Source organism: Hyperolius riggenbachi, chromosome 9 (genome assembly GCF_040937935.1).
Source record: "Hyperolius riggenbachi isolate aHypRig1 chromosome 9, aHypRig1.pri, whole genome shotgun sequence".
Classification (NCBI taxonomy): domain Eukaryota; kingdom Metazoa; phylum Chordata; class Amphibia; order Anura; family Hyperoliidae; genus Hyperolius; species Hyperolius riggenbachi.
Genome location: NC_090654.1, coordinates 67,707,837 through 67,733,477, shown reverse-complemented (window position 1 = coordinate 67,733,477; position 25,641 = coordinate 67,707,837). Strand labels below are relative to the sequence as shown.

The window sequence follows — 25,641 nt, the reverse complement described above, 5'->3', positions numbered from 1 at the left end:
TTTCATTCCATTCTATTCATATGTTTAATTAACTGTAGTAACTTGGACTCCCATCAGCCAGTGATTTACCATCTTCGAGTTTCCTAGCAATGGCAGAAATAAATCACTCAGTTGCTGCAGCGGCGGGAAAAGGGTTAAGCAAAGGCGGGTCGCTACTTTGTGGCGGGCCCGTCCCCTTCTCACCGCCCGTCCCCTTCCTGAGCACAGGCGTAGATTGGGTTAGTGTAGGAAGCTGGCGTCACCACCGCCACCTGGACTTCAGCCTGCAGCTGCTGCCATGAGGCTGGCGAGCGCCGGACGCTGCTGAAAGGCCGCAGTCATGGAGGAAGAGAATGCTAATGTGCCGGTGCTGGGCCCCGAGTTCCCCCCGGCTCCGGCTCAGCTCGGGAAGCTGGATGTCAAACGACACGCCATCACCGATGACTACAAAGTGTCCAAGCAGGTGCTAGGCCTGGGCATCAATGGCAAAGTGCTGGAGTGCTACCGCCGGGACAGCGGGCAGAAGTGCGCCCTGAAGGTGAGTGCCAGTCGGGACGGCGTGTGCCAGCAGATGACTGAGCAGACACAAATGGACCGATCGCGGGGGGGGGGGGGGGGTCTGGCATGTACTGTTCGTTTGGTATATGCCAATCAGTGGGGAGCTTGTGCCAGGAAATGACATAATAGGCCCAAACGGAAGGCTTTTGGTGGTGGGATGGGGTTGGGTGGGCATTTGCCAGTCAGTGGGGGAAAGTGTCAATCATTGGTGGGCATGTGGCAGGAGAGGACAGGACAGATACAAATGAATGGCGGATGGTTCTCAGTATTGGGATGGGGTTGGGTGGTATCTGTTGGGCTGAGCTGTAGCAAAGACCTGCAGTGCCTGGTGTTTTCATCAAGCTAAATGTAGATTCCAGATTACAGTTCAATAAAGCTGTACCATACGCCTTACAATTTTGGTTGTTCAATCCTAGGGCTGGTTCACACCAGTCGTTACACCGTGACTAAACTTTAATACTGCCATGCTAAAAAAAAAGTTTTTGACATAGTTTGCCGTTGATTTGTTGTCGTATCGTGTTCGATCTCCCTAGGGTGACTGTGACCGCCAATGCCAGACGTATACGCCTAAGTATCCCTCTAGGGGCTGTAATGCAGTGAAATGATGGAACTGTTTCCAAGTGGCTTTCTGTTTGGTAACAAAAATAAGCGTTTGGCATCTGCTCAAGAAGGTGCCGGCACCGACTGTGTGAACTGATCCTTACATGTTGTGTTTGGGAAATCTCGATCAACTATGATGGTAAGCGATGAGATGAACGCTTCCATTAACCTCAATGGCCACACAATCGCGATGCAGTGGATCTCGAGTGGTAATCGCCGAGGATGGATGCTGGCAGCCATCTATCTGAATCTGGCCCTGTACTGCTTCTTTGTAGTATGAAAGCCTAGAAAAAGGCCTACTCCTATTCTATTAGAAATTTGTGTTATTCAAAAAAATTACCTGGATGAAAAGCCCCTTTGAGCCAACATTTTTTGTTGCTGAAACAATGTTATTTTATGAGTGGAGGTTTGTCTTGAATGTTTGCATTGAGCGGTAAAAACCTAGTGGTGGTAGATTATGTTGATTAGATTTATGTTGAAATTTGATCAACAATGAGTTGTGTAAAGATGTGTACACATCGCCCGTCCGACCCCTTGGGCAACATCCGTGGACGGCCTATACAGACCAGCATCAGCTATGTAGCTGATGAAGCATTCTGTTGCTATGCGGGAGGGGTGAAGGGATGATGGAGTGACATGGGCATGATGCCATGTGGGAGAGCGGGCACAGACTGCAATCCGCGGGGTGAGTTGTTCCGCCAGGTTTGAGGGTTTGTGGCCGCCGCTGTACACATGCCTATCGGCTGAGGCGGTCGTATGTATGGACATTCAGATGGTTAATGATGGGGCGATACCAATAATTTATCTGAATTGGTGAAAGACTAATAATCTTTGGGAGCCTTCACAGTATTTATATTCTCAGTTTGTTGCGTGCTTGTAAAGGTGGTAAGATTGTACAATCATAATTGTATTCTGTGTGGCCAGGCCAGTGTTAAAGTGCAGGGCACTAACCATGGCATGAAGGATGCCAGTTTGAGGAAGTTATAGATGGGCATGGCATGCCTGTCTTTAGTAGGGTTTACACAAGTGTTCCTCAAACTAAGGCCCACGGGCCGAATGTGGCCCCCTGAGGCTTTTACCGGCCCCCCACAGCTACATCTTTAAATATTGGTGGTCTGCATAAAGAATGAAGCCAGAAAGCAGTAATTCACTGGTTTACAATCACATTCTACATCAGGTGACACTGTTGTCCAATTGGACTGCAGGTTGTCACCTGGATATGCTTCACTGTCTGGCCTGCAAAGACTTCTACATCATTTTATGTATACTCCGGCCCCCCCAGCAGTCTGAAGTATGTTGACCCGGCCCTCGACCCAAAACCTCTGGGGACCCCAGGTTTACACTGATGCCCTAAAGGTAAGAGTTGCCATAGACCCTGGCAGGCACTATTCTGTACGCTGTATTTTTTTTTTTAAAGGAAAATGTACTTTAGATCTTTTTATGATGGTTGTTGTTGGTGTTTGTTGTTTTGCTGTACAAAGTAAAACCATAGGAAGTTGTTACAATCCCATTATAAGAGGCAAAACATAATATGCCAATAATGTACAAAAGCTACAGGGGGTGATGACATTGTATAAATAACAAATGTATACGTATTGCTCACCCATATTAGTATTACTCTTTACAGCGCTACATAACCAGATGACTGATGTATAAATCATAAAACTGTTGTCGTCTGTTTAGCTGTCGCCATTTAATTATTAAGCTCCAGCATATTACGCAGCTCTGTATGTTATGTAAGAGGCGTTAATGACAAACTTTAAGCATGTGAATAGTTTCCCAGGGTTTTCAAGCTTGCATTTCCTCCTGCTGAGAATTTATCAGACACAGGTGATGGTGGTTAAAGAGAATTGTTTAGATGAGGTAAACTGGAGGTATGTTTAGTCCTAGGCTAGAGTAAAGCTGGACTTGCAATAACCGCTTTATTTCATATAAACATTACATTTCATCAGAAGTATATTGATATGTTGCTGTTTTTTTGATATTACAATCAAGATATTGTTTGTATATCGGTATGAAATTGATGCCTGATTGATCCTGCTGGGACCATGTGAAGGCCAGACAGCAGTGACGTGCGCAGGTTCTACGTAGTCTTGTGCTTCATTGGACTGCACAATTCTTTATTATCTACTGATTCAGAGTGCTAGCATCAGAAAGACATTTGATATCTAGAAGTTCTTGATCGTTTACCAGGCCTACCACTAACTGAATAGTGTGTGGCCATGCTTTAGATGCATTATGCTGGGGATACACGGTACGTATCCCCCTTATTAATCAAGCCACTGATGGCTCGATTGATAATTTCCGACAGGCCCGATGACCCCCGCTCGATCCCCGTGGGCACACAATAGCGGGGAGTCGAGCGGAAGATAAGGAAGCGCCCGCGGGGCCGAGCGGGAATCAATCCGGATGGCGGCGGGGACGTGGCCGCTGATTGCGCCGCTGGGTCGTACCGTGTATCCCCAGCACTAGATCAACTCAATCAGCATTGGTTTTAACTGCACCCTCCCTCTTAAAGCAGGAGGATTAGCCATACTATGCCAGGGATAAAAAAACAAAAAAAACCTATATAGAAGTAGATTAATACTTGATCTACTTACATAACACATGTTGTTGTACTGTCCATGTTTTGATTTCAGTGACTTTTACCGTATATAGTAAATGAAGAGGATTCTGTTCCTGGTGGGAACCATGTCTTTTGCCCACAGTTTGAGGCTAAATACTGATGTCATTTCTGCCCTTAACTTTTTTTTCCTCCTCCAATCGCTGAGTCACCTCAGCCTTGCTTGTAAACACAAGTGAGCAGAGGATCATGTTTCATATATGCAGCTAGGCAGGGAAATAAATGGAAGAGGAATATGTTATAGATAAACAGAACCCCCAGCATTATTATTATTTATTGAATTTATAAAGCGCCAACATATTACGCAGCGCTGGACAATAAATATATACAATGATACAAGGATGACAGACATAAGGTTAAACAACATAGAACAAAGTTAAACATGCAAATTGTACAAAATACATGATCGTGTGATATGGGCTGGTTAGGTAGGCCCAGTAATACAAGTACAGGCTGTCATAGGACAGGAGCACACAATCCTGTAGATTACACTAGGGAGTGGAGGACCCTGCCAGAGGTTTATAATCTAAAGGGTGGGGTGGAAACACTAGGTGGGGCTGTTAAATACTCATTAGAGATTTACTGTGCGGTAGGAGATGGGTAGGCCATCCTAAAGAGGTGGGTTTTGAGGGCTTGCTTGAATGTGTTGAAAGAGGGAGCAAGTCTGATGGGTGGTGGAAGGGCATTCCAGAGGGTGGGGGCAGCCCTTGAGAAATCCTGCAGGCGGGCATGGGAGTGTGAAATGCGTGGGGTGGTGAGGCGAAGGTCGTTGGAGGATCGGAGGGGGCGACCTGGTGTATACCTGTGAACAAGCTCCAAGATGTAGGTAGATGTTTGGTACTGACTATTAAAGGGCCAGTGTTCCTAAGGTATGTAATAGCTCCAAACCATAACAGCAGAAAAAAGTTTTTTGAATGCAGGATTAGCATCTTTATCACTTAATACACTCAGACCAGTTGCTGTTGAAATTTGATGATGATTTTTTTTTTTTTTTTTTTTTGGGTGGACAATCCCGCTTTAACAACTTAAAGCAAACCGAAGGTGACGAAAAAAACAAGTTTAATACCTAAAGGGGAAGCCTCTGGATCCTCCAGAGAATTCTCATGTCTTTGCGTCTGTGCTATCTTTCGTGCACAAGCGATGCCACACTGTGCCTGCACAAGTACAGCCGCACAGTAGGACGTAGCCTATTATAAACGAGAGTGCGGTTACAAGAACATATCACACAAGCTCTTGCCTATGTTCAGAGGGTCAGTGCATGACAACAGTGTGGCCAAGGAGGGCATGGAACCCTCTGGGCTATGCTGTGGCTTCCCTCTGAGTATCTGTAGTAACTGACTTTTTTTTTTTTTTCCCACCTAGAGTTCACTTTAAAGTGAGGAAATTCGCTTCAGGTTTGATACTTACTGTAAGTAGAGGGAAGGCTCTGGACACCATTGAGCCCTCCTGGTACTCTCTCCATCCCAGTCGTTCCTGTGCCTTGCCTGGTTGAAGTTACTTGTCTTGCTAGGTCTGCGGTATTCCTTGGGCAGCCTTCAGAACTTCGCACATCCCTGAATAGTTCCGAAGAGGAGCGCATCTATACTGTGCATAGATGAGGCCGGGCTCGCACGTGCGCAATACGGATGCACTTGTCTACTTGGGTATACAAGTACAGTGTTCTCCCCAGAATTTTTTTTTTCTTGCCGGGTGGCATGAAAAAGCAGCCAGGTGGGGTGTGATAATCAGGGCTGTGGAGTCGGTACAAAAATCATCCGACGCCTCAGTTTATGAAAGCACCAACTCCGGGGACCCAAAATGGCTCAGAATCCTCGACTCCTTAGTCTAATACTTACCAGGAATGTAGATTTGGTATAAAAAAAAAAATCATCCGACGACGAGTTTATGAAAGCACAGACTCCAGGTACCCAAAATTGCTCCGACTCCTCAACTCCGGCTCCACAGCCCTGGCGATAAGAATGCAGGGCTGGCGCTTCTCTGCCCAACTCTCCTTACAGCAAAGGAGGGGGTGAGCTGATGACAGCCGGGTGCTCATCAAAACTAGTCGGGTGTAGCGCCTGGGGAGAACACTGCAAGTAATTTTGAAGGCTGCCATGAGGAGTATGGAAGAACTCGCAGGATGAGTAATTTCAACCGGGCACGGCACAGGAACAACAAGAACGACTGAGGATCGGGAAGACTCTATGGTATCCAGAGCCTCTCTTCTACTTGGGTACGTATCAAACCTGAAGTGAGTTTCCTCAATTCAGGTTCCATTTAACTGTGAACCCTTCCCCGCCCTCATCTCCAATACTCCCTTCTAAAAGTCTCCAACTTCAGGGTCACACAACCCCAGCATCTTGCTAGACAGTCCCTGGAACAGAAGTACCTCCAAGCACCGTCGCTACTCCCTGCCTCCTCCCTTCACAGCCTCACCTCCAGTCAGTGGCAAAGGAAGCAGGCAAGTGGCACAAGCATCACACCCAGTACCAGATCTCACAGCAGGAGACAGGGCTAGTTCACACTCGGCGCAGACTAGCCCGTGATAGTGTTCGGCTCTGCAATTGCGATTTGCGCTTGTGATTCCCGTTCAATAGAATGTAAGCGCAATCGCCACCTGAAACGCTGCATGCAGCCGATTAATCAAAGTCGCAACCGCAACAGTGTGAATGTAGCCATAGGGATACATTAGTAGCAGGTCTTTGCTGATCGCCGGCGATCAGCTTAGCGCTGAAGAATCGCCCCAGTGTGACCCAGCCCACAGGGCTGCAGCGATGATGCAGAAGCTTGCCTACCCGATGCCAAATGGGTCCAGAAAGGAAGACCCAGTGTGGCATCATCACTGAAGCACTCAGGGCTCCTAGTGAGTGTTCTGGTGGTGATGGGGAGAGCTATCACATAAATAAAGATTGGCTGTCATTTGGTGATATACAGGACTCATTTTTTATTTTATTTTTTTTTGGGGACACTTTTATTGGTGGTTGACCTGCACAGGTCGGATCAATACATTTTGAGATAGTGTATTGATTGGAAGAATGATTTGGCTCAGCAATAAATTTTCTTTGAGACTAATGGCATCGTCATGCAACTACTGGCCACATATCTTTATACACAGAAAAAGGTCACATAGCTTTATACACTGACAAAAAACACACCACACAGATGAAGACCTGTTTATAATGCAGAGGACATATAGAGAATAACCCCACTGAGATCTTCAGATCGTATTTATAAACTTTCTGATTGGCAGAAATGTTCACTGCTTTTATCAGGGTTCACCTGTTTACCTGTGATCATCACTCCATTATGTTTGACTATAAAGTGAGCATCGCTATTTTTATTAAAAAGGAGATGCGCTGATCCCCACTTCATAGATCAAGCAATAGTATCAGCCACTTTGAACTAGGGGAAACTTAATTACTTCAGTGGAGCAGAGTGGAGAACGGGTGTTTATATCTTCCTCCTTTTTGAAGTCTTAACATGGCTTAATTTATCTACTGTGTATTGTATAGATATTACTTTTTACACCTGTGACAGACGGGGACATGACATAGCTGGCGAGAACTTCCTTGCCCACAGAGCTTACAGTCTAAGAATTTGCTGGAAACCTGAGGGCTGACATATCAGACAGAAGTCTCTGACTCTTTTGCCCCTGGCAAGATGGTGAAACGTCGGCTTTGTGCAATTCCTGGTAGACAGACGTGACTGGGATGATGTCATGTAACATGAGTGTCACTCAACAAACTCCAGAAATATTTTCCTCAGCGAAGCATCACTTGTAAAAGCCAAGCAGGTTTTACAGCCTATCACGTTCAGATAGCAAATTCCGGTCCACCAGAGTCCATTCTCTTATCTGCAGTCCTGGTATCTCTGCCACATACCACACTGCTGAGTACAGACCTGTAAAGAGGACCTGTCACTGTACTGGCCTTTCACAGGATTGATGGATCCCATGACAGCATTTCTGAGTCACACTGATAATTTCAGCAAAAGCAGTTCCTCTTTTCCAGCATGAATAAAAATTTCTACTTCCTCTGAGACTAACCTCAAGAGGAAATCACATGAGGAAGATGGAGAAACAAGGGCACTGTTGGCGTTTCACATCCTTAAAGAGGAACTTCACTGTTAGAATTTGATGAATACATTTGCTTATCTTTACAATATTCATTGATGAATTATTTTGTCAGTGTTTGCCCATTGTAAAATCCAGGGCTGTGGAGTCGGAGTCGGGCAATTTTGGGTGCCTGGAGTCGGAGTCGGGGAAAAAATAGACTCCGACTCCTAATGAATTTAAACTGTAATTAAAATAGAAAATATGATAAAATGTTCTATTTATCAGATAATAGTCATCACAAATTATACATACAGTAATAGCTGTGCTTAGTCCACAAAAATGAAATAGACCAATCAAAATTAGTTACTTGTGCTGCTTCAATAAAGCAGTCCCCATATTTTTACAGTCAGATATACACATCTGATTGTGACTGTATATATGATGTGTACACAGGAATCTCTTATATATACTAAATGACATCTATGCTGTAAGTATAATGCTACGTACACACATGCGACAACGATCGTTCGTTAAGAACGACGAACGAACTTTTAATTGATGAAAGAACGACCTAAGTAAAGATGGTTTTAAAATGTGTGTAACGATCTGATCGTTAGAACGAACGTTACATCACAGAAAGCAACTATTGCGCCTGCGCATAAAAATGAGAAGTTCCATGGAGAAATAGTGAAATGCGCATGTCAAGCCTAGTACGAACGATCGTTTCCAACGATGTACTACTTTTGCAAACGATCGTCGTTGGTTAAAATCCGCCGAGACAGAACTTTCTTTTGTAGCGATTTGGCTCGTTCGTCGTTTGCCTTAATAGTCGGTGGTTCGTTTTTTGTAACGATCGTCGTTGGTAAAGATCGGGGAACGATCGTTACAAACGACTATAGTCGCATGTGTGTACGCACCTTAAGGCCTGATGTGTAGCCGTGTCACTAATAGAGATGGTCAATGAGATGGAAATAATTCTGCGTTGATTCTGATTTATGCAAATGTACTCATGAAATCAAATAACAGTTTGCTCATGAAATCAGATAATTTAATATGTTAAAATTTGGTTTGGTGACTACGAATTAAATGGTACCTGAGAAGGATGAAAAGAAAAGCTTTATACATACCTGGGGCTTCTTCCAGCCCCCTTCAGGCTAATCTGTCCCTCGCTGTCCACCTTTACCACCTGGATCTTCTGCTATGAGTCCTGGTAATTCAGCCAGTCAGCGCTGTCCGGCCGCATGCCGTTCCCACAGCCAGGAACATTCTGCACCTGCGTAATAGTGCTGCGCAAGTGTAGTACGCTCCCGGCGGCGGAGTGTATGCATGCGCACTACGCCAGACTGGCTCAAGTACCTGGACTCATAGGAGGACAGCGAGGGATTGATGAGCCTGAAGGGGGATGGAGGAAGCCCCAGGTATGTATAAAACTTTAATTTCATCTGTCTCAGGTTTACTTTGTTACACAGTAGTACTATACTCTACATATGCACTCTCCACAGAGCTGCATTGAATCCACTGAGAATGTTGTGCACATTGAACACTTAGGTGTTGTCTATCACCCATAAACCTGGTTCAGATTGTGCATGAAGAATGTGTAATAGAGGAAGAATCACCTCATTCCCCTGCAGAGTACCTGCACATCACTCTTACATGTATCCACAGTCACAATGCCTAGAGCCTGATAGATGTACTTTTGTTCTGGTCTGTACCTTTTACAAGTACTTTTACTAAGGACTAGTTTTAGTCTATGTCTAAAGGGAATAAATATCCTTCTCACTTCAGTTGTCTTTTAAAATTCCTAAGCGTTGGCAGTTAAGAGACGAATTTTGTTACATGCTTTCAATCAACAAGATTGTAATATGCAAATTAGAGGAGTCGGAGTCAAGGAGTCGGTGGAATCCTAAACTGAGGAGTCGGTGGAATTTTTGTACCGACTCCACAGCCCTGGTAAAATCTTACCGCACTGATTACATTCTTAAAGTGGATCCAAGATGAAAAACGAACTATAACAAGTAACTTGTCTATATGTATTATCTAAAGTTTAGATAGTTTACACAGCAAATATAGCAGCAAACAGCTTCAAAAGTTTGATTTCTTCCTGTGATACAATGCGAGTGGCCATGTTCTGTTTGTCATCATTACACAGGTAATCTGCAACTGCATCTCCATCCCTCAGCCTGTAAAAAAAAATAAATAAATAAAAAACACTGACAAACGGTTCATGCAGTGCCTGACGTCTCTTTGCAGTCACATAAAGCTAAACTAAGCATGTTGTGCTGAAACAAGGATAACTGTGGTTAAAAAAGGGTATCCGCAGAAGTGATCATTCAATCAGATTTTTGCAATTGTAAGGAATTAGAAGGTAGTTATTGATTGTTCCCATATGTTCTCCCATGTCTGCCTGGCTTTTTTCTGGGCACTCTGTTTCCCACACCATATCCTCAAAAAAAAAAAATGTAAAAATTTTATAAATACTTGGGGCTTCCTCCAGCCCCATCCACTCCGCTCCCACGCTGCATCCTCCACTGTCCGCAGCTTCAGGAACAGGGTCCCGTCACTGACATCAGTCGCGGCCAGCTACACAGGAGAAGTGCTCTCTTTGCGTATTTCTCCAGCAGCTGCTGGAGAGATACATAGAGGGCACACTTCTCTTACGCCAGACTGGCTCCGACTGATGGAAGTGCGGGGGCCAGAAGCTGCGTGCAGCGGAGGATGGTGGCGTGGGAGCGATCGGTGCGGACGGGGCTGGTGGAAGCCCCAGATATGTATAAAATCTTTTTAATTCTACAGCTCTGGTACACTTTAAATTGGCTTTCCCCTAAAATTGACCCTAATTTATGATCCATACACTGCATGATACATACATAGACTATGGAAGGGATTGGCTTGTGAGCCCCTCTGAGGTACAGTTAGTGACAAGATGTATGTACGTATGTGTGTATGTATTCTCTGTGCTGTGCTGCAGAAGATTTCAGCGCTATATAAATACAAAATAGTAATAATAAACGGGTCTATTAGGGCGCATTCTTCAGATATGTAAAATCCAACCTTCTTCTGGTCAACACAATTTTGTATTCCAATATACCATAGAATCATTTTCATGTCAAACGTATCCACATACTGCTTGGTTTTCAGTACATTTCGATCCTTAAAATCTGATCGAATGATCACATCTGAGGAAAATATTGTTCCGTTAATGGCCACCGTAAAAACCACCTGTAGAATAAATTGTAGTGTTGCTTAGCGACTGAAAATTCCAGTCACATTTGATGGGCAAAACCCTTCAGGCCTCTTGGTCATTAAAATCTTTATGAAAAAAAAAAAAATCCTCTAATCTGGTTAATCTTTGGGAATTTTTTCTTTACCCGTGTGTGAATTATGCGAGAGGAAACGGGCAAAGCAATGACAGCTGCAATCTTAACAGATGACACTTGTGTATTGTTGGTTTTGGGGGTGTATTAAGATCTTTGCAGCAGTAATGACCTTAATGAACTTTAGCCCTTCAGCTAAATGGAAACTGACATGAGCTCATTATTTCTACAATGATCTCAGCACTTCCTTCTGGGGTTTCCATATTCTAATTTGTAACAAACACTGCTGCCTCTGTATGAAGCTGTACAAGCGCAAGATGGCAGCCGCCAATTCTGAATGCTTGCGGCAATATAATGCTGTGAAGGCCTCCCTGACTTACTTGGTTAGCAATCTTCTAGGAACTTTCAGGCCTGGTGCACACCAAAACCCGCTAGCAGATCCGTAAAATGCAAGCAGATTTGTAAACGCTTTTTTAATTTTTGAGATGTTTTGCGGATTTCAGTGTAGCATATTTCATATATTGTTACAGTAAAGCTGTTACTGAACAGCTTCTGTAACAAAACCACCTGCAAAACCGCTCTGAACTGCCGTTTTTCAGAGCGGTTTGTGTTTTTCCTATACTTAACATTGTGGCAGAAGCGCCTCCGCAATCCAAAAAATGCCTCGCCCCGGGAGTATGCGTTTCAGCAAAACTGCTCCCGCTCTGGTGTGACCCACCCCATTGAAATACATCACCCTAGTGTATTCGCAGCCGCAAGCGGCTGCAAAAACGCCTGAGAACCCGCTCTGTGTGCCCCAGCCCTAGCCAAGGATTGAACTTCATCCCAATCAGTAGCTGATGCCCCCTTTCCCACCAGAAATCTTTACCTTTTCTCAAATAAATCATCAGGAGGGTCTGTATGGCTGATATTGTGGTGAAACCCCTCCGCACGCCGTACAGGAAGCAATGCATGTCAATGGAAACTTAGGGCCCATTCAACACTTGTGCGCTTTACAAGTGATTTTAGCATCGCTGAAAATCGGTAGCGTTTTTGAAAAGCGCTTGTACAATGAAAAGTATATGGATGTGTTCTCATCTAAGCGATTTGCAATTTCCTGAAACGCAAACGCGTTGCCTGCAGCATTTTCTGATTATGAGCGATTAGCGTTTCAGTGTTACGTATAGGAGCGCTTGTAAATCCCTCTGGATGTGCTGGCCTGTTCACAATTGAGGTTTTTTTTCCAGTGATTTTTTTGTGTTTGTTTGTTTGTTTGTTTTTACCCATCAAACCTTGCAGTTTACCCACAAAACTGTTACTGTTTATGGAAGACTTAGACACAGCTTATTGAACTAGAAATCGCAAGACACTAATCGCTGAAAAAAAGCTTTTGTGTACAGTGAAAAATCTCTAGGAAAAAACGCTGGAAAACTCCAGAGAATCGCTCAGCGATTGCATTTTGCGATTTCTTTTGTGAATGGGCCCTTATTTTCATTATTTCTTGTGGTGTGTGTGTGTGCGTAGATGGGAATTTCCTGTCTGCCGCATTTAACAAAGTTTGTAGAATGGAGCAATGCTTTGTGGTAAGCATTTTGCTGTGTGCAAGTCGCACCAGTGTCATAGGCCCCTAAACATTGCCGCTGTTAGTCAGGTGAGGAAGCTTGAGGTAAAGAAAGCAGGGCTGTGTGAGGCAGTGTTTCAGTCATGTCGTAACTGACCTGTTACAGGAATACATTGCCTAATGACACCACGCCTGCCTCACAAGCAAGGGTGGCTGAACAGTAATATTAGGTGGCTGAGTTCACACAACAGATTTAAAGAAGCGCGTGTGCAAATGCATAGGTCCTGTGTGTTTTACACATTATTCCATTTCCGTGTTCCTTTTTTATGTGTGCTTTAGTGCGTGTTTTTAAAAAGGGGAAAAAATAATAGGCAAAGTTCAAAACTCTCTGCTTGTGCAATGGCATGCTGTATCAGTTGTGTGTGGGGTCTATAGACTAAAGTGGTGCAAACCAGTGCACATAGTGTGAACAAGCCCTTAGAATGACAGGTCCTCCAACTTCTTCAAGGTGACACATCAGATCTCTGTGATGGTCAATAAATGTGTTTATACTCCAAACAGGATGATTTACCCACATTGTATATTAATACAGTACTGGCATTTTCCAAAGCTCATGTGAAGAGTATGTACAGTAGTTGCGTCACTTAACTGTGCCTTATGCTGGGACTACACGGTTCGTTTATGCGCCGGTACCGGTGTGTCCCCGCTCCTCCCCGTGGGCGTGCGGATCGATTCCTGCTCGTCTCCGCGGGCATTTCCTAATCTTCCGTGCGTTTCTTCTTTTGTTCTCCCCGCCGGTATCTAGCATGGAATCGATCTGGCAGGGTATCGGACAGGTCAGAAATTATCAATCGAGCAGTCGGCGGCTCGATTGATAATTTCAAATGAACCGTGTATTCCCAGCATTAGAGGAGTTTACAATCTAATCCCTACGATAATCCTAGTTCAGGCCAGTTTTGTGGGCAGCCAATTAACTTGGCAGTTTTGTTTTTGGTATGAGGGAGGAAACTGGAGTGATTGGGAGAAGCCCATCCAAGAACAGGGAGGACACACAAACTCCATGCAGATGCTTCCCTGGCCCATATTTGAGCTCTGCAAGGCAAGAGTCCTAGCCACTACACCACTGTGTTTGATTCACATTGGAGCCTATTTCTAGGTCCAGTCTCATGGACAACACAATGAGTGCTGATGACAATGGGCTGCTGCCACCTATTGCTGCTGTGTAACAATCTTTCCTACTGTGCCTTTGTTCACAGTGGTGACTTGGCTGCCAGAATGAAGGTTTAGTGCAGGATGAAGGAAAGCCAGCGATTTCTTGCAGTGAATGTTTGGGAGTCATTTTGCCACTCCTGATTGGCTGCCTACGATGGATCCTGACTGCTGAACAAATGCATAGAACATTACATAGTTGGTTACCACTGTGTGTTGTACTCAACTGTACCCTACAGCCTAAGGGCTCTTTCACACTAGGAGCTGTTTTGACAGATCGCTCTTAGGCTGCGTTTAGAAAGCTAACATGAAAGTCTGTTTACGTTGTAAAGCATCTGAGAGCTTTGTAACGTCCAGCCGCTGTGTTTTTCCTGTGGGGTGAATTTGAAGTACCGCTGCTAACCTAACCAGCATCACACCGTAACTTCCCAACGTCATGCTGCAGGTCATAAACGTGTGCACGTGTTTGCTAATGTGAAAGAGGCCTAAATTCAAACGTTCTGAACATTAAAGCGGATCCGAGATGAAAAACTATAACAAGTAACTTGTCTATATATCTTATCTAAAGTTTAGATAGTTTACACAGAAAATCTAGCTGCAAACTGCTTCAATAGAATGATTATTTCTTCCTGTGATACAACAGCAGCCATGTTGTTTGTAAACATTACACAGAGGCAGGCTTATCTGCATCTTCTGTGCCTCTGAAATCTCTGGCTAGTAATACCTTCCCCTCCTGCCCAGACTGAGCTCCCATGACCCTTGCTACTGCCAAGGCTCTCTGAATAACTGTGGGCGGGGCTTGTTTAGTTTTATAGAGTATTAAAACAAAGTATTTGGCTTGAGGAATGTACTATAAACAATAGAAAAGGAACACAATTATGCAATGAGTAAAAAGTTCATCTCAGATCCACTTTAAATCCTAGGGGTACTTTTTTTTTTTTTTTCTTCCCCTTTCTTCCTCAGGAAACGTCAACTTGTCACAATCAGTTCATAACAATTTAATTCTTAGATGATTTAAAATACAGTTCATATATACAGGGCTGTGGAGTCGGGCAATTTTGGGTGCCTGGAGTCGGAGTCGGGAAAAAATGCACCGACTCCGACTCCTAATGAATTTGTAACTGTAATTAAAATAGAAAATATGATAAAATGTTCTATTTCTCAGATAATAGGCATTAAAAATAATGTATATATACAGTATATATACAGTAATAGCTGTGCTTAGTCCACAAAAATGAAATAAACCAGTCAAAATTAGTTACTTGTGCTGCTTCAATAAAGCAGTCCCCATATTTTTAAGGTCAGATATACATATCTGATTGTGACTGTATATATGATGTGTACACAGGAATCTCTTATATATACTAAATAACATCTATGCTGTAAGAATAAAGCCTGATGTGTAGCTGTGTCACTAATAGAGATGGTCAACGAGATGGAAATAATTGTGCATTGATGCTGATTTATGCAAATGTATGCACTCCCTTTGCTGATGAAATAAAATAATTTGATATGTTGTTAAAATTTGGTTTGGTGACTACAAATTAAAGGGTAACTGAGACGGATGAAAAGTAAACTTTTATACATACCTGGGGCTTCCTCCAGCCCCCTTCAGGCTAATCAGTCCCTCACTGTCCTCCACCACCTGCATCTTCTGCTATGAGTCCTGGTAATTCAGCCAGTCAGCGCTGTCCGGCCGCATGCCGCTCCCACAGCCAGGAACATTCTGCACCTGCGCAATAGTGCTGCACAGGTGTAGTATGCTCGCGGCGGAGTGTGTGCATGCGCACTACGCCTGACTGGCTCAAGTACCTGGACTCATAGCAGAAGATCCAGGTGGTGGAGGAGGACAACGAGGGACTGATTATCCTGAAGGCGGCTGGAGGAAGCCCCAGGTATGTATAAAACTTTAATTTCATCTGTCTCAGGTTTACTTTGTTACACAGTAGTACTATACTCTACATATGCACTCCCCACAGAGCTGCAGGGAATCCACTGAGAATGCTGTGCACATTGAACACAGAGGTGTTGTCTGTTTACAATCTCCTCACTCCCCTGCAGAGTACCTGCACATCATTCTTACATGTACCCACACTTACATTGCCTAGGGCCTGATAGATGTTCTTTGTTCCGGTTTGTACCTTTTACAAGTACTCTTACCAAGGACTAGTTTTAGTCTAAAGGGAATAAATATAGTAGTCTACATATCCTTCTCACTTCAGTTGTCTTGTAAAATTCCTAAGCATTGGCCGTTAAGAGACGAATTTCATGTTACATACTTTTAATCAACAAAATTGTAATATGCAAATTAGAGGAGTCGGAGTCGGTGGATTTTTGGACCGACTCCACAGCCCTGCATATATAGGACTCGGATAGATTGGATGTATGTGTTTGTGTGGGTCTACTTCCCCCAACAGCTCCTCTTGTAATGGGCGACATTCTATAATAATGAGAACTGCACCAAAGCATTATGGGTTTGTACACACACTGGTTCTCAGGTGGGGTGGCTGTTCAGGACAGCCTCTGTCCAGAATCTAGTGTGTGTACAGCATGGGTGATGCACCAGCAAGAGATCTGGACTGCCAGATCTTCTTGTTCTTGTTTGCTGGCTGAGGTAATTGCTCTCCTCCTTTAAATGCCATGCTGTTGTTTTCCAGCTGTACCACTTCATAGCAAAATAACCTGTCACTAGCCCAGGGGGATTGAGTTTCGATCACTGTGGGCAACAATCAAGTGTGTGTATGGCTTTGGTCTCTGTTTCTCAGTGGTAAATCTTTAGTTTCTCAATGTGCAAACCACCAGGTAATTGTGTGACTGGAAGGCTTATTTCCACTTTCTATTCTGCTGTGTAGCCACAGCTCGATTCGGCTGCATGCTGCAGAAATCTGCAGCATGCTGTCCAGATTGCACTTTGGTTACCTGAAACAGATAAAAACAGCATTTCCCTGTGAAACTTGCATGCAAGGAAACACTGCAGATTTGGCCCAGATTCGGGGCATAGTGGAGATGGACAAGACAACATTTATATTGCGCTTTTCTCCAGGTGGTCTCAAAGCATCAGGGCTGCAGCTACTATGGAGCGCTCAGTCGGCAGTAGCCGTGTTAGGGGAGTCTAGCCCAAGGCCTCCTTACTGAATAGGTGTTGGCTTGCTGAACAGGAAGAGCTGAGATTTGAACCCTGGTCTCCTGAGTCAGAGGCAGAGCTCTTAACCAGTTCTATATCCAGCCCTAAAATGTACCCAAGGCAAACCTTGGGTCAAAAAATGGATATTTACCTTTTAAGAAAAAGAACCCCTGCAGCCTGCAGAGGCTTCCCACACCTTTCTCTGGACCTCTGCTGTTGTCTTCCCTCCCTCCCTCAAACAAATCTAATGAGCTTGTGGGATTTCAGATCCATGCCACACTGAACTTAATGCAGGAGCGCATGGCTGCACTGCGGGAGTACCGACACTCCTGCGCAGCAAGCCACACCCACCCATGCACTTGCGGCTCCGTGCTCCTGCATAGGCATGGCCCGACTCACACAGGTGCATGAAGACAGCCCACATCTTCCAGAGGGGTCCTGGCAAGCGGCAGCAAGGGCGAGGAGAAAATGGGAAGCATCTACAGGCTTCATCTTTCAGAGGTAAAACCAGGAGCTTGTCCAGGAGATCAGTATGTCTCGATAACTGTCACCTAAAACAGTGGCTTAACCACCCTGGCGTTCTATTAAGATCGCCAGGGCGCACTCACCTGTAACTTAGCACCGTACAGACACTGCCACCCAGCGAGGCAGTAAGCACAACTAGGCTAAAATTTATGACATACGTCAGAGCCCACAGACATAGAGGTTCAGCTAAATTGTTAGTTACTGTTTTGCATTCATGTTTTATTGTTTCATTATGCACTTTACTGATACATTGTGAATGTCTTCTTTGCGTGTACTAGTGCAATTACGCAGATGTTTATGCACTCCCTTACTCTCTGTACTGTACACTTATTATTCTCAATAAAATACTTTTGAGATTAAGATCGCCAGGGCGGCTGCGGGAGGGTTTTTTTTAAATAAAAAAAAAAACTATTACATGCAGCCAACTGAAAGTTGGCTGCATGAAAGCCCACTAGAGGGCGCTCCTGAAGCGTAATTCCGATCGCCTCCGTCGATCAGAATTAACAAGGAAGGCTGCAATGAGCAGCCTTCCTTGTTTTGCTTGCATCCTCGCCATGGCAACGAGCGGAGTGACGTCATGGACGCCAGCCGACGTCCTGACGTCGGCCACCTCCGATCCAGCCTTTAGCGCTGGCCGGAACTATTTGTTCCGGCTGCGCTGGGCTCCGGCGGCTGGGGGGACCCTCTTTCGCCACTTCACGCGGCGGATCGCCGCGCTGCGGCGGCGATCAGGTAGCACACGCGGCTGGCAAAGTGCCGGCTGCGTGTGCTGCTTTTTATTTGAAGAAAATCGGCCCAGCAGGGCCTGAGCGGCAGCCTCAGGCGGTAATGGACGAGCTGAGCTCGTCCATACCGCCAGGATGGTTAAAGAACAAGTGACACCCATGCTAACCTAGAAATAAAAACACATAAGTAGATAAATACTAGTTCTACTTACATAACAGATGTATTGCACTGTCTACGTTATGATTCCTGTGAATTTTATAAAGGAACAGCAGAGAATTCTATTGTAGACAGTTTCCATCTTGGTTACCTTTGACCTTCAGACATTTCCTCCCCCACTATTTTTCTTTCTCCTCTTGCTAATTGTGTATTCGTTACCCGCCCTCCTCCCAGAATCTTCAGACACTCCCACTGAGGTCTGTACCAGGAAGTGCACTGTCTTATGTCATTAGTAGGAAGGGGAAATACAGGAAAGAGGCATATTTTATAGATGGACTCCCAGCATGCAGCTGTTTGTCAATGGCACTTAAAAGGTCAGTGCTCCTTAAAGAACAAGCGACACCCATGCTAACCTAGAAATAAGAAACACATATATGAGTAGATAAATACTACTTCTACTTACATAACAGATGTATTGTGCTATCCACGTAATGATTCCTGTGAATTTTATAAAGGAAAAGCAGAAAATCTTTTTCTAGGCAGTGGCCATCTTGCAAAGCTAATGCTGACCTCATATCCTTCCTGACTCTTGTTCCCCCCCTCCCTTCTCTTGCTCTTTGTGTATTCATTAGCTGCCCTCCTCCCAGAGTCTTCAGACGCTCCCACTGAGGTGTATACTAACAACTGCAATGTTTTTTTTTTTTTTTTTTTTTTTATTTACACATCCAATCACTGAGTCACCTCAGCCTTGCTTGTAAACACAAGTAATCAGAGGGTGTTTCTGATAAGCAGCTAGATAGGGAAATACATGGAAGAGGAGGAATATATTATAGATAAAAATAACTCCCAGCATTCAAATGTTTGGCACTAGGGCCAATGCTCCTAAAGTATGTGATAACTACAAACCATAACAGCAGAAAAAGTTTTGAATGCAGGATTAGCATCTTTATCACTTAATACACTCAGACCAGTTGCTGTTTTTATGGTGACGATCCTCCTTTAACGGATACCTGAAGTGAGAAGAATATGGAGGCTGACTGATTTATTTTTCTTTTAAACACCAGTTGCCTGGCAGCCCTGCTAGTCTGTTTGGCAGCAGTATTATCTGAATTATATCAGTAACAAGCATGCAACTAATCTTGTCAGATCTGACAATGTCAAACACCTGATCTGCTGCATGCTTGTTCAGGGTCTGGCTAAAAGTATTAGAGGTAGAGGGTCAGCAGGATAGTCAGGCAACTGGTATTGCTTAAAGTGGACCTGAACGCTTGCACAGGACAGAAGGAAAATATAGAGAAATTTACCCTGCATGTATTTAGACAGTTTAGCCTGTCTAATCCCCCCCCCCCTCATCTGACTAATCACACGTTGTAATTTGATCTCTACCCTGTGACAGCTGACTGCCATGGCAGATGAGCTCATTTGAAAGCACAAGATGTTAACAATGTAGAAACACTGGATATTTATTTTAGGATTTGTATCAGTTGAAACAAACAAATGTTTTTCTTTAAAGAGACTCTGAAGCGAGAATAAATCTTGCTTCAGAGCTCATAGTTAGCAGGGGCATGTGTGCCCCTGCTAAAACGCCGCTATCCCACGGCTAAACGGGGGTCCCTTCACCCCCAAACCCACCCCCGCAAGACTTGGTTGCAAAGTTGGTCGTATATTTTCTCTTCCTAGAGGCAGGGTTAACGGCTGCATGCCTGCCTCTAGTCGCGTCTATCAGATGCGCATCGCCGCCTCTCCCCCGCCCCTCTCAGTGAAGGAAGACTGAGAGGGGCGGGGGAGAGGCGGAGGTACGCGGCTGACAGACACGCGTGGGGCCGGGCTGCGGCGGTTAGCCCTGCCCCAATGCAGAAGCGCTCCCCGGCTGCACGGAGGGGATTTGGGGGTGAAGGGACCCAAGTTTAGCTGCGGGATAGTGGCGGTTTAGCAGGTGCACACATGCCCCTGCTAACTATGAGGTCTGAAGCGAGATTTATTCTCGCTTCAGACTCTCTTTAAAAGTTATGATATAGCGTGTCTTTTACAGCAGAGAGGAAGTTCTGAGTTCAGGTCCACTTTAGAAGATAAATATGGTAGCCTCCATATACCTCTCACTTCAGTTGTCCTTTAAATATAACCTGTATGAGAAAAATGGCACCGATTTTTATGCATACATTTTTCTTCCAGCAAATTCGGTCACCATCTGTTTACCCCGGCCTTGCCAATTCATAAACTTCTGATTGAACTCAGACACCTTTATTAGGATTGTGACAGACAGGCAGTAAATTCTCATGGAATGGGTGGCAAGCTGATTCACACTTGCCTAGTTTTATAGTGCAGCGGGAGGATAACTGTGTGACAGACATTCCTGCACAAACCCGATGAAGATCTAATGTGTGTACACTGTTCCATCAATTCCCAATCAGTCATCCATTCTTTGTATTATCAAGCTGCTATTGAAATCTGAAGAATGAAAAATGTCTAGCTTCGACTTCATTCTTTTTTTTTGCTGCTTTTTGGGGTTTTTTTGTGTGTATTTATCCTCTAGTGACAGGACTTCTAAATATTATAGCTATATGTCCCAGCCTGAATCTGACATTGTCATTTGATTAATATGATGTAACTTTTACTAACCGCTCCCAGTAACTACCAGGAATGCGCAGTGTTGTCCTGGTGGAGATACATTTCAGTCCAGTGAGAAGCAGGGACACACCTTAGTGTCTTTCCTGACACACCCGGTGTCACACCACCCAGGACACAAACCATACAGCTATAGACACGTGTGTGTGTGTGTTACTTAAACAGATAAGCATATTTATGCAGATATACAATAGACTAACACAGCTGCACAGAGATGCACACACAGATATCCATATACCATACACACGGATATGCGTTCACATGCAGACATATATGCACACAGGCACATATATACATATACTGTATATACACATGGCTATGCGTATATATACACACATACACTGATAACTTTGAAGCTGTGAATGTGATTTTAAATGTGATAAGAGAGATTTGGCCTTAAATTATTTTCTCAAAAAATATAGCAACATAGTTAAAGTGGACCCGCCTCTTGCACATGACAGAAAACAGAGAAATGCACCCTGTATGTACTTAGAGAGATTAGCCTGTCTGATCCCTCCTCATCTGTGACTAATTACCACTGTAATTTGAGCTCCCTCAGCTGTGTCAGCTCAGAAATCTCCTCTACCACTGCAGAACAGCCGATTTGTAAGCACAGGATGTTAACAATATGTCTGCTTCCATGAAAGCAGGAAGTAGGCACACTGACAGTTATTGTAGGATTTGTATCTGCTGTAACAAAGAAATGGTTTTTCTGTTAAAGGTTATTATGCTGTTGTGTATCTTTTACAGCAGAGAGGAAGTTCTGAGTTCAGGTCCAGTTTAAACTTCCTGTTAAAAGCAACATGGAAGCTCTGCCTATGCTTATTCTTGCAGCACTGGTGTCCTGGGATAAATCCTCAGCCAGGGTATTGTCTGAGTGGAGTTTATATATGTTCTCCCGCTTCACAAAACAAAAGTAAAGGTGGCCATACATCAAGGAACTTAGCGGCTGATCGACCATCCGATTCGATTATTGTGATCAGACGAAAATTGGTGCCGTCAAGAGCATGTCTAATTGACGATGCGACCAATTTTGGGCCGAAATTCGTTGCATGTATCGGACATGCTGCAAGGTGTAGGGCTGAAATGCTCGATCAGGTGTGCAGCAATATCGTGACGTTACACGCCCACATTACGCTGGCAACCATGTTGGGTGTGACGTATACTGCACAGAGCATAAAGGGAACAGCGCCAGGGACAGCAAGGCGGCAGATGTGGCATCACAAGGCTGATTCCTGGGAGATTTCATGCCAAAATCGATCATGAATTGGCCTGTGGTGTATGGGCAGGCAGATATCAGTCTGTTCGTCGATCTGGCCAAACATCGCCTGATGTATGGGCACCCTTAAGTGTATGTTTATCCAAATATTGGCTTTAATGCTAGGTACACACGGTACGTTTTTCCACTCAATCGAATTTTCCGCTCAATTCTGCGCTTGTCTCGCTTCTGCTCGTTTTTTATCTGTTTCCATTCACATCTGAGAAATCAAGCACAGAATCGATCGGAAGGAACATCGGACATGTCTGACATTATCTATCGAATCCATCTATCAAGAGGAAAAGGTTATGGTGTGTACCCAGCATTATGCTGCGAATACACGGTTCGTTTTTGAGGTGATTAGATGGTTCGATCATTTCCGACATCCCCTTCGATTCCTTTGCCGCTCGATTTCTGATAGAAGTGAATGGGAGAAGATAAAAAAACGAGCGGAAGATGGAGAATCGACTGCACAATCAAGCGGCAAAAACGATTGAGAGTCGAGCACCAGAAATGAACCGTGTATTCCCAGCATTGGGCTCACACACCTGCCAGAGCATGTTTCAGATCCCAATCTCTGCTGTGACATTGAGTAACTTTGACGATAATATAAAACTTTAAGCCATCACTGTAATAATAATTAGAATGTGAGCTCCCTGCTGGAATCTGTTGAAAATCGATGTGCTGTGTGTGTTAGGAATCTATTCCATCCAGAGAGGAATCAAGCATTTTGGAACATTGGGTGGAATTTTTATGTGGGCTCTTTTCCACTGAGTGCGTTATCTGATCGTGTTACGATTGCAAAATACTAGGGACTCTCTTTACTGATGGAAACCGCCCAGGGATGTTTCCATTAGTGCGCTGTGCTCGTTGTGTAATTTACCTAGCGCAATCGGTTTGTCTGCTGCACTTCCCATGCCACTGGCTTCCTATACAAAGTATAGGAGCGCAGGAAAATCTCATAGCATTTGCACTGCTATAGGCAGCACAGTGGCGTAGTGGATAGCACTCCTGCCTTGCAGCGCTGGGTCCCAGGTCAGGGCACTATCTGCATGGCGTTTGCATGTTCTCCCCATGTCTGTGTGGGTTTCCTCTGGGCACTCCAGTTTCCTCCAGAATTCCAAAAATATACAGATCAAAGTGCGCGTTTTTCCCCGCACGTGATTGCCGCGATTGTAGCTAGTGGAAATTACTGCTATCGTGATCGCACATTTGCGTGTAGTGGTGAAGGGCCCTATGTATATGGCCAGCTTTTGTTCCTTGCATGAAAATGGGCTTTACAGAAGGTCAAAAAGTGGCTGACCATTCTGCTTTGGCAGTTGTAGAAGTCCAAGTAGGTCAGCTGACAGGGCATGCTTAGGCTTGTAGTTGCTCATGTGCTGCTGGGCCTGTAGCTTGTCCAGCTCTGTAGATTTCCATGCAGTAGTGACTGGAGGTTGGGGGATATTTTATTGCTGTAACTGGATCCAGAGGCAGCTTGTTGTGATGCTCAGTCTCACCCTGCCCTGACTTTTGCTGCTTAAAAAGACTAAGGAATCCCCCCTCCCCCTCAGTCTCCTGCAAAACCATTACCATAAAATGACTGAGTGCTTCTGCTTTAGGTTGGCCAAGGCTTCCAACGGTTGCGTAACCAGTCATACAGACTTTTAGTAAGTTGGCCGAGCGCCTGACGGTTTTTCCCAACTGCCAGGATTGCACAGTCCAATCAAAGAGCCTCTCGGGCTGAAACAATAGCGTTACGTTAGCTTAAAGGCTTGCAGGAATATTCCGTAATTACTAGATCACTCATATAATAGACAATGAATGCCAGTGTTCTCATAATCTAGTCCTTAGGCCCTCACTGTTGATGTTGTGTATATAGGGCCGACATCTACCTCCTGACTTTACAGAGTGTATGTAGGCATGTCACAACGCAAGCTGGAGTGTGCTGTGCTAGGGAGGCCAATAAAGACTGCCTTGGGCAAGAATCAAATGCCTGGGGTAATGTCTGTCAGCGCTGCCTGGGAGCTGCCTTTCACGCATGCTCAGTGGGAACTTAAATATCTCTTCTCTTCCCCCCCCCCCCCCCCCCAAATATCTCCACTTCCACGCGTCTTACACTCCCCAAATTTTTAGGGTAGGGAGGGGATCCGCCGAACTACCTGTGTGCCAAATTGCAGCCCTCGAGCCCCGCTTGTTCAAAGGATAGTTTTACAGAAACCTAACTTGTGAACCAGTGTGGTTCAGGGGCTGCAATTTGACACAGAGGTAGTTCTGGAAGCTCCTCTCCCTAACCTGAAAATTTGGGAAGTATAAAACTATGTACCCACCTGGTGATTTTCCAGACGACCGGGGTTTTTTTTTTTACATGTCACGAGGTTGGTACAGGCTCGCGATTACGAATGTAATTTAGCGTTGCGCAATGAGAAAAGACCAACACAGTAGATCAGCTATTTAAAATCCCAGAGGACACCGCACAAAGTACCGCAATCACCGGAAGTCTCGCTCGCGCCGCTGTGTATGTCACGTGAATTCGCTCTTAACCTGCTGACAGAGGAGTCATTGGCAACTGTCGTCAAGGGGAGTAGCTGGAAACGTTGAGCGGAGAGTACACAGCTTAAGAGGTGTGGAAGCGGAGATATTTGGTGTGTTTAATGCCAGCAGCATAATTAGTAGGAAATGTGGCAGCACAGGATCGCACTGCACATGCGGGGCAGCGCAAATTTACAGGCAGCACGATCAGAAACCTCACCGGGACACAACCTTTTAAAGGACAACTGAAGCGATATATGGAGGCAGACATATTTATTTGCTTTTAAGCAATACCAGTTGCCTGGCAGTCCTACTGACCCTCTGCCTCTAATGCCTAGTACACACAATGCAGTTTCCTATCGGATTGACTGTTGAATCGATTTCCAACAGTTCTTAACTGATTTCCTATCTTATCGTTTTCTGATCAATTTTAAAAATAACTTCTATAGAAAATCGAACAGAAATGAGATGGGACCTGTCATTGATTTGACCGTCAATCTGATGGAAAATTGCATCGTTTGTACCAGGGGTAATACGTTTAGCCATAGACCCTGAACAAGTATATGCAGATCAGATGGTCTGACTGGATTAGCTGCATGCTTGTTTCTTGTGTAATTCAGACACTACTGCAGCCAAATAAATATGGCAGACTTCATATACCTCACACTTCTGTTGTACTTTAAAGGAAAATTTCCGACAGGTCCAAGAAGTGAATGGAAAGCGCTTTGAACACTCACACACACACACACACACACACACTCCATTTCCGGGGCAAAGAGTTCACTTCTTGACTGAAGTGAAAAAAAGCTACACAAAAGCGCTTAGAAAAGCACTTTACTAAGTGAAGATCGCTCTGATCA

General features: G+C 44.6%; 1 protein-coding gene across 1 annotated transcript in view; it reads left to right on the top strand.

Moving 5' to 3' along the window:
* Positions 1–202: 202 nt before the first annotated feature.
* Positions 203–25,641, top strand: part of MAPKAPK3 (MAPK activated protein kinase 3) — an 85,521-nt gene continuing 60,082 nt past the window's right edge. Inside the window, exon 1 of the mRNA XM_068252993.1 lies at positions 203–517. Coding sequence (XP_068109094.1) covers positions 320–517 — 198 coding nt within the window. The 5' untranslated portion in view covers positions 203–319. The remainder of the gene's footprint in view (positions 518–25,641) is intronic.